Consider the following 15,035-nt stretch of genomic DNA (forward strand, 5'->3'; position numbering starts at 1 on the left):
GACTGACTTTTAGTCGCTGGTGAGAGCTTCATGTAATAAAAAGCTGAAAGACAGAAACCAAGCTGAGCTCCTTATTATTCATTAATATTAGCTGGCTTGATATTTGGCTATTGTAACAAATCACGTACAGCTGTCCATTTTTATGACAGCAGTGTATAACTCAAATGCACTCTGAAACTGTAGGGGTGCCAAATAGCACAAATACCATTTTGTTGCTGATTGCAATGTCACCAAACTGGACTTCTTAGTGTTTGACTTGAAGGTAATATTATCTGGCTGCTATGCATCGTAGCTTAGCTCATATGTAATATACTCAAATACACATGTACAGGTGTCCTTATTTATGACGGTGGTATTGCACTCTGAGACTGTGAATGCTAAATTACAAAAATGCCAATTTCTATGTTGTGTTACTGTTAATTATTTCCGTCCACCAGTCTGACGACGCAGTGGTGACTCACAGGACATTGTTTTGATCACTTTAAGTCATATGTTGCCAAATCCAATCTTAAATGCAATACTAACTATTATACAAACATGATTAAAACTGATTGAGATGATTAAAATTATATTATTATGTACGTTGATGTTACCTTGTAAAGCCTGTGTATGGAGGATTCAGGCGGCTGTCCATGGTGCTGAAATGTGAGTGCACACAACAGAAACATGTAACATTTCTTTGGTGTGAAGCTTTTTCTGTCTCATTATACCTACAACTGTAATAATCCCTTTGATGTGATATTTCACTAGTGTTTTTCAACAATGCGTTCACCTTTATTTTACAGTTTTATTCGGTTCATTTACATTCACAATTGTACAACAACCATTGTCCTAGAAGTCTTTTACTGGCAGTATGAATGGACTGCTTGATGGAAAAGAATTTGTGACTAGTCTGACTGCTAGAAATAAGATAAGTGACTTCCTTGAATTGTGATACGTCCTCCTAATTTGATGTCTGTGTGGCTGACAGGCTGCCAGACAGAGGGCAGCTCTAATTGGAAGGTTTTCTAACAAATAAGCCTTGGAAACACTTCCACGGCGTTACCGGTAGTTTTAGACAAGCAGTCTGGAAAGACTCACAAACAGTGTCATATTGAGCAGCTATGAATCTTAATAATTTTTCATTTTACATACCCAAACCATACCAGTCCCAAACCATATGAAATGGGTTCAGGTCAGGTGATTGCGGAGGCCAGGTCATCTGTGGCAGCACTCCATCACTCAAATTCTTGGTCAAATTGTCCCTACATAGCCTGGAGGTTTGTTTTACTTAACTGTTGAAAAACAAATGACCACGAAGCACAAGCCAGATGAGACATTCTGGTTAAGTGTGCTTCAAATTTTGAATAAATTGCCAACAGAGCACCCCCACACCATCACATCTCCTCCTCGATGCTTTAGGGTGGGAACCACACATCCAGATACTATCCATTACATTGTCTGCGTCTCACAAAGACAAATCTGACATTACACCAAAGTCCAGATTTCCTCTGGTCTAGTTTCCATTCTTCATTCTTGGCCCAAGCAATTATCTTTTTGTTGGTCTCCCTCAGACATGGTTTCTTTGTGGCAATTCTACTACTAATACTTTGCATTCGTGTCTAATCTGAGGTGCTATTAATTGGTGTTTTCTGAGGCTGATAACTGAAATGAACCTTTTCTTTTTAGCAGAAGTAACTCTTGGTCTTCCTTTCCTGCGTTAGGGTAGAATTGTTTTTTTGTTTTTTTCCATAGAAACAGCTAAAGAGTGTCAGGAACGTGGTGAGAGAGAGATGGGGAATGACATGCGGCAAAGAGTCACAGGTCAGATTCAAACCCTGGGCCGCCGTGGCAAGGACTGAGCCTTCATACGCGTGACGGCTGTTCTACCAACTGAGCTAAACAGCACCCTAGAGTAGAATTGTTTTTTGTGACTGCACTTAAAGACACATGCATTCAACATATTTTGCTTTGTTTATACTTTTTTTGTTTACCACATAATTCAAAATGTGTTATTTTATAGTCTTGATGTCTTCAGTGATGTGTACAATGTAGAAAACAATAAAAATAAATAAAATCCACTGAATGAGAAGGTGTGTCCAAACTTTAAATGGCACTGTATTTGGCTCAATGACTCAGACTCTGTGTTGGCGCCATTCATAAAAAGTCATCAGCATTTATCAACTTGTAGCCTACACCATATCCATCAAACGATGCACTCCATATAAATAAAAAAGAGGTCTAACTGAAGGCTTTAAGCTGCCTTCTCAAAGGACCTTTGTCGCCATCCAGTGGCTTTCTTAAGGTTTACTCAAATCTTCAGGTGGTTTCACTAAATCAGGAACAAAACATTTTCTAAATGTTTCTGTACATTAAAAAGTTTTGCCGCTCGTAAGAGCAGCTGAGTGTTAAACTGTAAATGATGAATGGATTTTAATCCATTAAGTGTCACTGCATAGTTTACTGCAGGCCTTTTGACCTACCATAGAAGTGACTGAGCATGAAATGCAGCTATGCATTAAAATCATTAGTCACAGCTGTGTTTTTCTCATGAAAACAATAAAAAATATTATGTATTTGTTTATGTTTAAATTATTAGTTAATTATTTAATTTTCTTTGGCATGAAAATAATATAAAAAACATATACAATATCATTGATTTTCTAAAAATGAAACAAAAACAAAAACAAACTATTATAATTGAGCTGGCTTTGAGTTAATCCCAACTAGAAAGTAGGCTACAACAAGAAAGTTACAGAACAATTGCTTATCCATTAACATCAGAGTGTTGCGGCACAGAGTGGACTCTGACTTCTGGAGTTTCTTCTGTGGTTATTTGCTGTAAAATACTGCCACCTTCTGGTCCTAAGCAGTAGGACAACATCTTTCAGTCCTCACTTCTCTCTCTCACACCACACCAGTCCTTCCCCAGTTTTTAAACTTGTCTTATGTGTATGGAGGAGGCAGCAATACATCAATAGATATTAAAAATAAGCTGGAGAAGTGTTCGGATGACTGTATATATAGTATGTTCTTTGTTCATATCAGTCCTTGTGGCATTGCAGTTATGGTGTTAGTATTTACTCCAGTCTTAGACGTAGTTATTGAGTCTATAACCATTGCTATTAAGGGAGCACAGTGAGGGAGCATGATTGTCCTTCAGGGCTTCTGGGGGCTTGTAGAGTGGAGCAGGAGGATATATGTGGTTGAAGGCAGGGGGAGGTGATGATGGTTGATGTCTCCGCATATGGAGGGAGCTCCGTGACCTGTTACCACTGCTGCTCCAGCACAGCACAAGTCCTCCAGTCAGGCTGAGGCAGGCCGAGGCGTATCCGAGGTACACGGCCAGGCCAATCTCATACTTCAACCCGCTGGGGAGGAAGGGGTCGTAGAAATCCATGATGACATCGTTGGTGGTCCAGGACACTGTGACCAGGCAGAGCAAGCCAGCACAGAGGAAACAAATCGCCCCACTTAGTGCCAGTGGAGACTTGATCAACGAGCCGCGAGCAAAGCGGGTACACTTCATCCCCATCACAGACACCAGAGATGCAAGGATTGAGGTCACGCAGGAGAGCACCATGAGTGCCCGGGCAGCCTAACGAGGAGGAGAGGAGACAAGCACTTTAACCTTGTGATAAAGACAGGACTCTGGTTCTACCAGCAAGAGTTACTTGTCACTCAGTCAGTCCACTAATTAATGTATCAATTAATAAATCTGTCTAGAATAGAGTGGCAATAGAGTTAATTTCTTACCCTGAGCTCAGCATTTTACATACAACCCATTTTACACTTAATGTGACACTATGTAACTGAATACCAACTACTACGTGTACAATACTTTGTCTGCAAGAGGAAAGATGTGATACATTTTTCAGAAGTTAGTCTCACATTAAAAGAGATTCTCTTGAATTTACTCGGCTACTTGTCCTTCCATCCACCTATCCATCCATCCATCTGGATAATGCTTTTTAAAATTGCTTATGTGCTAATTTTTGGGGTTCTCGATCTCTAAATGATATCTAAAAAATATGGAAAGAGTCCAAGCACATGTGTTCAAATCCCTTGTTTTCTGTGACCGATTGTTTAAATCAAAAAGATATTTCATTTACAATGATATGAAACCAAAAAAAGCAGCACATCCTCACATTTGAGAAGCTAAAATCAAAGAATGTTGCTTGAAATATTCCAGTGATTAATAGATTATCAAAATACACGTAATTAGAAATCACCATCAGGTGCTTTGGATAAAAACAAAACTGAACGTGTTTGTACCTGCAGGTCGCGCGGCAGTGCCAGCAGAGATCTGTACAGCTCACATTGGTATATGCCAGTGCTGTGCCATACACACTCCATCCACAGGCCTTTCATGTAGGAAGTGGCTGTGATGATGTTTGAGCCCACGTAGGCTGTGCTGCGCCAGTGGGGCAACAGAGTTGCGACCAAAGTTCCTACAAAACCCAACAGCCCCAAGAAGAAGCCGAGGAGTTGAACCGCCATGCTGGCCATGATTAACTCGCTTGGACAGATGCTCAAAACTGCAAAGCACAAGAGCATTAGAGTTTGAAATCACTTTTGAGAGGATTAATAGCATTCGGATGTCTCATAAGCCAGCTCATAAATATAGGACGCATAGATAAATAAAAAGGAAACCAGTGCACAAGGACAACATACAAAAGAAACACTCTAAGAGCAAAGCTACGGTCCCTCAGGCTGCAGACGAGGCTGGATTCCTGCTGTTATCTGCATGGTCCCCAGCAGCACAGTAAATTCCACTGAGCTTGCATCCAGTCACAGAGTCTGAGCCATTCCTCAAGTGTCTCCGGGCAGAAATAGCTGTGGAAACTTTCTGGCATCAGTCTCTGGTGAGTGGCAGGTGACTGCATCTGTAACTAATGAGAGCAGTGTTCAGCTTCACCTGTTTAACGCTCTCCTCTGGAGGGCAAAGCACAGCAGCCTATTTGTTAAGTTTCCCACCTCCCCTCAGGAAAGGCGAAAAGAGAGAGAGAGAGAGAGGAAATTAAACATTTACAGAAACCACCCAAGCTGAGAGTGCTGTTATAAACCACTAAGTCTGAAATTTTTTCACAACTCTGCAGGGCATTTGAGAAAGAGAGAGTGACTAAATGACAGAGCACTTCTGCCTGTTGGGCCCCAAACTGTGACAATAAGGGACAGTAAGAGCGACTAACCAAATTATATATTACGTCCATTCAATCTCTCACCTGAGTTCACTCAACATTGTACAGATTCACAAATGGCAGTAAAAATTCCCCAACTGTGCAGGAAGCTCCAGGCCACAAATAAAAACCTATCCCTCCCTGTGAGACTCATGGGTAGTTAAGCATTTACTTTTGTCCTTCCTTCCTTCTCCCTGTTTCGAACAAAATGTTCACTAGGTGAAAAAAAAATCCTGAATAATGAGCAGACAATTATTAAAATATTAAGAACTAAAGTCTCTCTGAAAAATACAATATCAACGCTGAAAATATGTTTTTAATTAACTGGCAAGTAATACCCCTTAAATGCAAAATTGTTGAAACAGAGCGACTATGAATTAGAAAGCAAAGAAACCAAACTGTGCCCTATTGTTTTGACTTCCTCTGTGAACAAGAGCCTGATTATTGTTCGGTGTTAGACCTTGCACTGTTGGGGCCTCTTAAAATATCAGAGATACAAGCCTCATTGTGTTTACTTAATGATTGACTACACTGAAGGCATAACAAGTAAGCAACAGGAACAAAGGCAAGGCTGTGACTAACGTCTTATTTCACATTGGTTTCACATCAAAGACAGTGTAATATTCAAAACTGTTTGTCACTTTCCAGAATACCTATATAAAATATAGTACACTGAATGCTGCTTGACCTTCAAATTCTGATACTTAATAACAAATCCCCACATTTGCATACTCACCAGCGAGGTTACACGAGGATTACGGAGGCTGGTCAAAGTTGTCCAGACGGTGCACTTCCAGTCAAATCGGGCGATTGGCATTGATTCCACACAGGCCAGCTCCTCCTGTTTGTCTCTGCTGCTGCCTTAACAGACAAGCAGCATATGTCTGTCCTGCAGGATTGTCAGATATGTGACTGACCCATGTTAGATATCATCATCATCATCATCATCATCATCAGGAGCGGCAGCATTATCTCTTTCAGCGTCTGGAGCATCATGTCAGAGATGACATGAGAGACAGTCACAGTGCTCGGCTTGTTGCTCCACAAAGATAAACAGGGCCGGTGTCAACTGTGGATGCGATGTTGCCAAGCAAAGGCGGACAGAAGAGATATTGTTCTCACCGGATGTGCTGTTTTCGTCTCAATAATTCAGCTCTCTGCATCTCTTCACATCTGAATAATGGACAATAAAATGAAAAGAATCAGAAACTTTTAGAAAAACATTAATCAAGGTTCAAATTGTACAGGATGTATTTGTGATTATTTGTGTGGTACATACTGTTCTGCAAGCCAGGTGGTCATTCAAAACTACAGTTTTATCTCTGGGTTCTTCTGAGGTCCATCTCTTTTCTTCGCAGTTGTTCTCTCTCTATCCCTCTGTGCCCTAAGTGTAACCTACCATGACATCCTGTTGGTATACAAGGGTTTCCGCCCCCCCGGCCCTTTCCCCAGGTCCCTTGTGTAGTATGCAGTCCTCTGTAAGAGCTCTATAGTGAAGGGATGATCCTCTCCAAGGTCTGCCTGTGGGAGACGCCATTTGAATGTGGAACACATAATAGTCTTAGTTAAGCAGAATAATCCTGCGATTAGTAGCTGAGCGTAGCTGGTTTGTTGCACACAGTGCTGGAGGGTATAACCATCTTCAGACATGTGAAAATTAATTCTTCCTTTTGTACTACACATACCTTTACAACAATATATATATATATATATATATATATTATATATATATATATATGAAGATACACTCGAAATCCTCAAGGTACAGTAAATTAGTACATTTTAAAGGTCATTCTGGCTGATTAGACCTCTTTTTCAAGTTAGTTAAAGCGATGATGGGAGTTCATGTACTAATAGACCTTTTTCTAAGCAGTAAACACAGATGTTACCAATGATACTAAATAAATGACTACAGTCAGGGAGCTGCTGTGCTGCATGTTGGATCACTGGAAAGTCTCTGCTGCAATAAATGCAACAGAACCTTAATGAGTATCATTGGAAACAGCTGTGTTGACCCTACTATTTCATGTGAAAAAGGTTGCATTGCATGTGTACCAGATAATATACCCATAGCTTAACCACTTTAATAAATATTTTTACAGTCCTAATATTTGATTGATTGAAGCTTATTTGTGAAGCTGTGGTGTCTGTACATTTTATATTAAGATTGAACTCTGAATTTTTAGTCCACTACATTTATGTAAAGGCTTAAATTATAATTTTCCTTAAAGTATTACTGTATTACAGCCAGGACTACCGTAAATACTGTAATACTACACATAAAAAAAAACATATTTATGATAATTAACACCAGTAATTTAGAGGTACTGTTGCTGTTGACATTACTTTAGTGACAGTCTGAATACTTAACTTTACACTATCTGAATATTTATCTCCTTTTCTTACAGGATAGAGGTTAGGAGGCAGACATTTGTTTTTTTCTCTCCAAACTTTATTGAAAGAACAAAGACAAATAAAGAATTCAGTCATACTAGTTGTACAATACATTGTACAATAGTAACATAACATCGGCATAGGTACATGATAGTATAATAAGGATCAAAACAGAAAAGCAAAAATAAAACTTAGATGTGACAGACTTTGTAATCTTACATATAAATAAAGTTCTAGTTGTGACAGGTCATTGGTTGAAGATATCTGCATGAATATTCATTATAGATAGACATTTCTTGTTAGTAATTAACTTAAGAGACGTAAAATAATAATCAGCTTCAATCAAAAATGGCTTAAATGATGGTGATGAATCTTGAAATGTATAAAATAAAATATAGAGGTTGACAATAATACATAGTTTAATTTCTTTGTATTCAAAATAAGTAATGTTTTTTTCCCCTCGATGCTGATTTTACATTTGTTATGGATGTCAATGAATTTGTATGATGCTGATTTTACATTTGTTATGGATGTCAATGAATTTGTATATATATGTTGTATGTTATATGTGAGGCAGACATTTAAAGTGACTCTTCATTCATTTCGCGCCGTTGTCTCCGGCGTCATCAAAGGCAGCTAAACTCATCTGCTAACTTCACTTTTACAAGTTTACAGTCTTGGTAAGACGCTGCTGTGTTAACGCCAGCTTGCATTCATGTTAATTACACGTCTCGGCGTGTGACTGCTTTATCTAAAAGTTAATTACTAACCTAATTCAGTTTTTAGGCAGCTAAGCTACCCAAACTAACTCGGTTAGCCGGTTTTATAATTCAGCATAGCTGCGTCTTTGAGCTTTGAGCTTACTTCATCTTTTTTTAATACAGAGGTGGCGATAATGGTGAGGAACACCTCGAGAAATACTGGCTACACACTGACACGCAGGTCCAAGCACAAACACAAGAGGACTCAGCACCACCACCACCATCATGGGCCCCACCCGGCTAGAACCATCGTGACCCGCCGACAGAGTCACATCAGCGGCAGCTTCTTCCACATGCTCCCCCCGGAGGTGTTTGACATGATCCTGGACAAGCTGTCTGGTAATAATAACTGCATGTGTCAATAAAACACAAACTTGCCCAGTGAAAAGATAGAAATATACATCTTTGTAAAGAAACTTTAGTATATTTCATATTAATTTAGGATTTTGCTTGACTGTTTTTTTATATTAGTTTCAGCCATATTGTTATGTCACAGCCCAATTAACAATTAATTAATAGCAAAATCCTCAAAATAGGTTATTCAGGCTAGGGATGAAGGATGAACACCAGACTGCTGGAGATGTGTAGGCGAGTTGGGTACCCTAATGCATGCCCCATGGTCATGGTCAAAGATTCAGGCATTTTGGAAAAGTTTTCATGAAACTATCACAGAGGTCATAAGAGTGGATTTTAAGTTCTTCCCCAGTCTTTACATATTAGGTGACCCTAAACCCTCGGCCCATATTGTGAAACCCTTTACCAACTGGATCCAGACAAGTATAATGATTGGTAAGCAGATGATAATGAGAAAGTGGAAAGATGCAGAGGGCCCCGTATTTCAAGACTGGTTCACAGAGTTAGGTTAAATAGCTGCTTTCGAAAGAATATCCTATAGTATAACAAATGATAAATATAATGAGAAATGGGGAATGTTTTTAAGACTGCATTCTTTACAGGGTAGCTAAAATAATTCTGCATACATTGATCATAATGGGACTGGATGCAATACAGGATCTGTTTTCCGGAGGTCTACTTGTGGTCAGTGAATTTCACATGGGACAGAAACAGTATAGTGTTTGTTTCCGGGTAAATGGACTGCTTAATATATTGAGCATGGACTGATGTATCTGTCTGGGAGTTGTCATGTATTTATTTTATTTCATTTTCTATCTGTTATTTTTATATTTTATTGTCAAAAAAAAGATGGTGCATCTTTTATCTTGACTTTGCCTTACTTTTATTTTTATTATTTATTAATTTTGATTTATTTTTCTTGTTGTTGTTCTTCCAATGTTCTCTTAGTTTAATCTTGTAAAATGTGAAACTCAATAAAAAATTGGAATCGTAAAAAAAACAAACAAACAATTAATTAATAGCAATTAAAAACTAACAATTCATTAACAGTAAGAGTAATTTATAGAATAAACTGTAAGAGTACTAGTAGTCTAGTATATGCAGTGTACACAGCATATACCAAACATTATATCTTCAATTTAATCACTACTATTTTGATACTTTTAGACAGTTTAATAAAGACAGCCGTGCTTTTTTTAATAGTTGATAAAACTTCTTTGAATTAGTGCTTAAACTCAGACAAAATATGAACTGCCGCTCTAACCGGTTTATTTGGACCCATAAAGGTTTTTAGTGAATGAATATGTGTGTGTGTGTTTGTCAGTGCTGGAGATGAGTGTGTTCAGCATGGTGTCCAAGGAAATCACCGGATGTGTTGTTGACTACATCTCTACCGTGGCCTGGAAGAACAGAACGATCGTTCAGAGCTTTCACCACTCCACCTGCCTTGAACAGAGATCTACTATCGGACACTACAGAGATCTGGGTGAATTTTGCTGGCTGTTTCATTTTGTATAGCTCTTCTCCAGACACTGCATGGTGCAGATTTATAACTCAGTGTTGATCTGTGACAGGCATATTACCGAGAGCTGTTTGTTTAATCACCACACACTCAGGATAATGCTGCCCTGTGAAGTGAAGGGACAAGCAGGAGCAGAAAGAGTTTTTTTTTTTTATTTGATGATGTGTTTTTGTGTTTAATGTCTCAGGTTTGTTGTTCAAGAGGTGCACCCTGTTGCTACCGACAAAGGAAAGGTTAAAATTTATCTTTAGCAAGTTTTCACAGGTAAGCAAAGCAGAGGCGAGAGGACAAACAGATTATTGTGATGCATTACTGTAAATGTTTTAAAGTCAGAATAGTGTTTATAATGAGGTACATGGAAAATCTGGGAAAGAAGGAAAGAAAGAGGAGCATGGGAATAAATACAGATCTGCACTTTGCAAGTGAATTACTCATATTTAGTCAGATTAGATCATATAGCAATATTTTAACATCTATGAAGTTTTTTTTAACCTATTTTCTTCACATATTTATGACTTTTAAGTTCTGTCCTTGTAACCAGTCAGTAGATTAAAACATATTTAGCTTCAAACAAATGTATTATTTACAGCAGCAATCCTTTAAATTGTAAGCTGCATAAATCCACATGGGATGCTTGTTAAAGCATGTCAGGCCACATAAATTAATAAAGTCTAATTACACCGGGCTAAATTCTTTAATTTATCTCTAAGTCACTAGTCATGAGACATAGTTTATACTGTAATTTGCCACTTCACATCCTTTGGACTCTCTTTTCATTATTCAGCCCTAATGTCTACAGTTCATAACTTCTGCTAATGATGAGAGAAAATAAACTGATCTGTTTCAGATCCCCTGCTTCATGTTGGAGCAGTGTTCATCACTAGACTGCACTGGCTTCTGCAGCTACGGAGTCTTCCTCCAGGTGAGGGTCTCATCGAAAGGCAAACTTTTGATGTAATTAAAGAAAATCACAGACCAGGTACAGCAAAGGATGAACTAAATATAACTGCTTGCAGTTTTAAGAGATCCTCCTCTACACACTTTTTAGTCAGAGACGCTCACATCCTTTTTTTTTACAGCCTAGTAGCACTCTTGTGTTCCTTCCCAGTACCTGAAAACATTTTAGCAGATGAAACTTTTTCTGTTGTTGAAAGTGTTTTGGTATGTTCTGTTGAATACTTTTAACAGACACTGATCGCAGGCTGGGATGAGCTGGAGTGCCAAAGAGTGTTCAACTTCCTGTGTGACCTCACAAATCTACTGCAAAAAGTTGACGCAGTCATTACTGGAAAACCAGGTGTGTAAAGGTGGTGTAATGTGGAAAACAGTCCATCAGAGAGGACGTCGTTCCTTCTTTTAAAGTTACCATGTGTGAAAATTTGTAAGTAATTATGACACCGTTAATTTAATGGCTTTAGTAGAATGCAGACAAATGAAAACATTGTATTTAAGCTATTCATCTCAGTTTTCTTGGGTCAGATCAGTGTCACTGGGTGTGCAGGTTTAGATAAAACAAAGAAAGGTGACGCATGAGGGACTGGCTTCTTACTGTTGATCCCAGTGAAACTGTTTCAAAGGATAAAGATGTTTTTTTTTACTGTCCTCAGGTGTGAGGTGGTACAAAGAGCTCCAGCTCCGTCTATTCTGCCGTCAGGTTCTGTTGGACCCGTGGCCGAACCAACCAGATTCCCAGTTCTGGCTAATGCAACTCCTGAAGCCTTGGCCCATGGTCAGCCAAGCACGCTTACTGTTCATCCTCTATGGACCTCTGCTTCCTGAGGGTGAGATAACTTTGATACTCACAGTGTAAAGGTGGGTTAAAGGAAAATGACTCTAGTCTGCCACCTCTGTGTGAGCGTGAAAAGAAATCTGGTGGTTGCACACATCCCTGGCTCTGTAAATGGAAAACACTAGCTATTCCAGCGAGAGCACGAGAACACAAAGTCAGACACAGAAAAAGCATAAAGAAGGGACGGTCGGTAGCGTACTGGATTAAGCGGCCGCCCCGTGTGTGGAGGCTACAGTCCTCGCTGCAGCTGGCCCCGGTTCGAATCCTGCATCGAACGGCCATTTACTGTGTGTCAATCCCCCTCTCTCTGCTTCCTGTCTATCTTCAGGTCTCCTATCATAGAAGGCCAAAAAATTAATCTTAAAAAAAAAAAAAGAAAAGGCATAAAGAAGAAGAAGGTTAATTTTCAAAATAAAGCAGTTTGAAAAGTTAATTTTGCACCCTGAAGCACAGAAATGAGTCGTATTACTGTATGATACTTGTTTCATTGTGGTATAGTTTGACACAGTCAGTAAGTGAGATGCTCTCCTCCACGCAGGCAGCCTCGGTTGGCAGGATCTGGTGGAGAGGGGGCTGCCTCACAGCGCTCTGTGGGACCTTTCCAAGGCCATCCTCCTGCTTTTCGACAAAGTAGAAGTCAAAGACAATGTGATTCAGGCAATCCTGGAGGAGCTCATTGGTATCGTACTTCAGTGTTTCTCAAAAGTTTTAATGTCACACACACATACACAAATATCAGGGTAACAGACCCCTGAAATGATGGTTGTCCTCCTCCTCATCCTCATCTCCAGTCATTCCCCAGCCATGGCATGTGGAGAATGTGGCCCGCCTCTTGGTGCTGTGTGGCAGCAGTCTCTGCTACGCCATTCTATCCAGCAAGGCCATCAACGGACGACTTCGTGAGATCTCCAGACTCATCGTGTACATCATAATGGTGAGAAAAGTTATTGCACAGTTGATGTGAAATGCGTCACCTTAATATCAAGCAAGTTCAACAACACAAGACATAGCAGTCAGCTAATATTACTTACTAGTCCAACAGTAAGAAGCCCAGCTCAGCGTAAAGTAAAAGTCAGTCCCAGATTTACTCTCGTCGTCCTCTTTGCAACTCGGCCTCTGTTGAATCCGGTTACATTACCTGCTGTCATATTCCAGCGTCACTCCCCATCTGCATTCCCCTGCACCCCGAATCTGAAACCCTCCACCAGTGTAGACACGCTCTGAGCTCACAGTTTGGGCAGCTAACAGTTACAGCAGTAAAAGTTGAGGCGGAGCGGCCAAGAGGACGTCAGAGGGGAAGCATTTTCTCATTAAAATATAAAATATCTCCATCAAATATGATCCAGTTTCACCAAAATCAGACAAATAGTTGTAGTTAGATAGTTACAAAGTTACATAGTGCAGAAGCAGACATGGAGGGCACAGAGTGGGAATGACAAACACACTTTTCACCTGATTACATGTCTGTGCAGTCAAAATAACTTAAAATTTGTATTTTATGGTACTGATTCGAGTCCTCTTATTCAGACATGTCAATATCAGTCTTCAAAAACTGCAAAGTAAGTTGGTATTTCTCTCTGATAACGATGTATGCAAGTGTTTCTCCAAACATGATGTCTGATTTCCTTGTTTCATTTATTGAAAATGTCCTGACCTGTTGGCGTTGTCACAGAAAAGCAGTCAGAATAACAGGACCTTGGAACTGACACACCTCAATGAAATTATTATGAACTACAACATTAAAGCTACAACATCTCTGCTGTCAAAAGGTGTGTTTGTTAAAGTTTCTGCTTTGCGGGGCTTCATCCTTAGGTGTGCGAGAAGGACGGCTATCACATGTCCTGGGCGGTGAAGCTGGTACAGCAGATCTGCAAGATCTTCAACACAGCTCCTGAAAGGTTCTTCTTCATCCAGGAGCTGGAGAACATGTTTTCAGAGGTCACCAGGGATGTATTTGAGTTTTCTGTAGCAGGTGGGGAAGCTCGCTCTTTCTGGTGTAAATTTCATTTCATAAAAGTTCTCAGGTCTCGTCTTGACACCAAGAATTCATCTTCAAAAACATGAAGCTAGGGGGAAAATTGTATCTTGCATTAAGTAATATAATACTGTAATACGGTAATAATATAATCATAAAGCAATAGGAAGCAATAACTACAGCATTGAGATGGTGAGAAAAGAGTAATAGTTGAATTATTGAATGAAAAATAACAATTAAACATGTGTAGACAGTGTAAAGCATGTTTTAGGGCAGACAGATTTAAATAGTAGATTCAAAAAACAGAAATTAAATTATTATTAAGCATGACTACAGTACACATTCGGCATATAGAGAGCAGCTTGTTTTGACAGCGTGTGTGTTGATGGGTGGATGTGTGTGTTTGTGAGTGTGTGTGACAGCTCAGACAGATGAAATCTCCCGGGAAATCCTGATTTTATTGAAAAGATTTTCAGCTCAGGCGGATGTGTTTTCTTCACCTAGAGTAAACCTCCATTTGTTTGCCTCTGATTAAGTCCTCCTTTAATATTTGAGCTTGTTTTTGTTCCTTTTTTTAGCGTTTAAAGTGAGACAAACACGAGTAGAAACGCTTTTTTTTTATCTTGCTACTTTATCTTATTAATCATTGTTAATAACCCTCAGATGAACTTGTAAAGGCAGTAGGGGGGTTCTGGCTCCAGTGGGGAAGCAGTGGTCCTACACAGCTCACCGAATGCTTCACGCTCAAATTAAAAGTGACATAAAAAGTCACAAACTCCATCATCTGTTCTCAGGAAACCATTTTGGAGACGGGGAGACTTTCCAGACCCTGTGTATCCTCCTGAACTCCAGTGCTCGCTTCCACACTACATTCCTCCACATGCTCCTCAAATAGTAACGATGAAGATTGAAAGTGACAAGATGTGGAGGATAGGAGGATTTCTTTTACAGTTTAAAATCTTGTTCCTCTAAAAATTTTTGTAAACTATTTAATATTTATTCATTAACAATAACAATATTTATTGACGCTATTATTTATTCTCATTGAACCTCTGTGCAAATATAGCTGTGATACAATAAA

The 15,035-nt window shown here is 39.3% G+C and overlaps 2 protein-coding genes across 5 annotated transcripts; one reads left to right on the top strand and one right to left on the bottom strand.

Annotated features, from left to right (window-relative positions):
• Positions 1–2,687: 2,687 nt before the first annotated feature.
• Positions 2,688–6,535, bottom strand: LOC104918654 (claudin-14). Of its 4 annotated transcripts, XM_019277549.2 has the most exons (4): positions 6,439–6,535; positions 5,896–6,332; positions 4,255–4,517; positions 2,688–3,577 (listed from the first exon to the last, which is right to left on the bottom strand). In XM_019277549.2, the coding sequence occupies exons 3-4, from the start codon at positions 4,486–4,488 to the stop codon at positions 3,071–3,073; spliced, it is 741 nt and encodes a 246-aa protein (XP_019133094.1). In that variant the 5' UTR covers positions 4,489–4,517; positions 5,896–6,332; positions 6,439–6,535; the 3' UTR covers positions 2,688–3,070. The 4 variants fall into 4 exon arrangements, with proteins under 4 accessions (XP_019133094.1, XP_010728776.1, XP_019133095.1 ...); XM_010730474.3 differs by lacking the exons at positions 5,896–6,332; positions 6,439–6,535 and adding an exon at positions 4,898–4,967; XM_019277550.2 differs by lacking the exons at positions 5,896–6,332; positions 6,439–6,535 and adding an exon at positions 4,654–4,860.
• A 1,598-nt stretch (positions 6,536–8,133) lies between these two features.
• Positions 8,134–15,030, top strand: LOC104918655 (F-box only protein 47). Its single transcript, XM_019277546.2, has 11 exons — positions 8,134–8,233; positions 8,438–8,653; positions 9,993–10,154; positions 10,378–10,454; positions 11,038–11,112; positions 11,379–11,487; positions 11,798–11,971; positions 12,518–12,658; positions 12,771–12,913; positions 13,792–13,951; positions 14,749–15,030. The coding sequence occupies exons 2-11, from the start codon at positions 8,449–8,451 to the stop codon at positions 14,847–14,849; spliced, it is 1,347 nt and encodes a 448-aa protein (XP_019133091.1). The 5' UTR covers positions 8,134–8,233; positions 8,438–8,448; the 3' UTR covers positions 14,850–15,030.
• Positions 15,031–15,035: the final 5 nt, after the last annotated feature.

The sequence above is a fragment of the Larimichthys crocea genome, chromosome XVIII (genome assembly GCF_000972845.2).
Source record: "Larimichthys crocea isolate SSNF chromosome XVIII, L_crocea_2.0, whole genome shotgun sequence".
NCBI classification, from domain to species: domain Eukaryota; kingdom Metazoa; phylum Chordata; class Actinopteri; family Sciaenidae; genus Larimichthys; species Larimichthys crocea.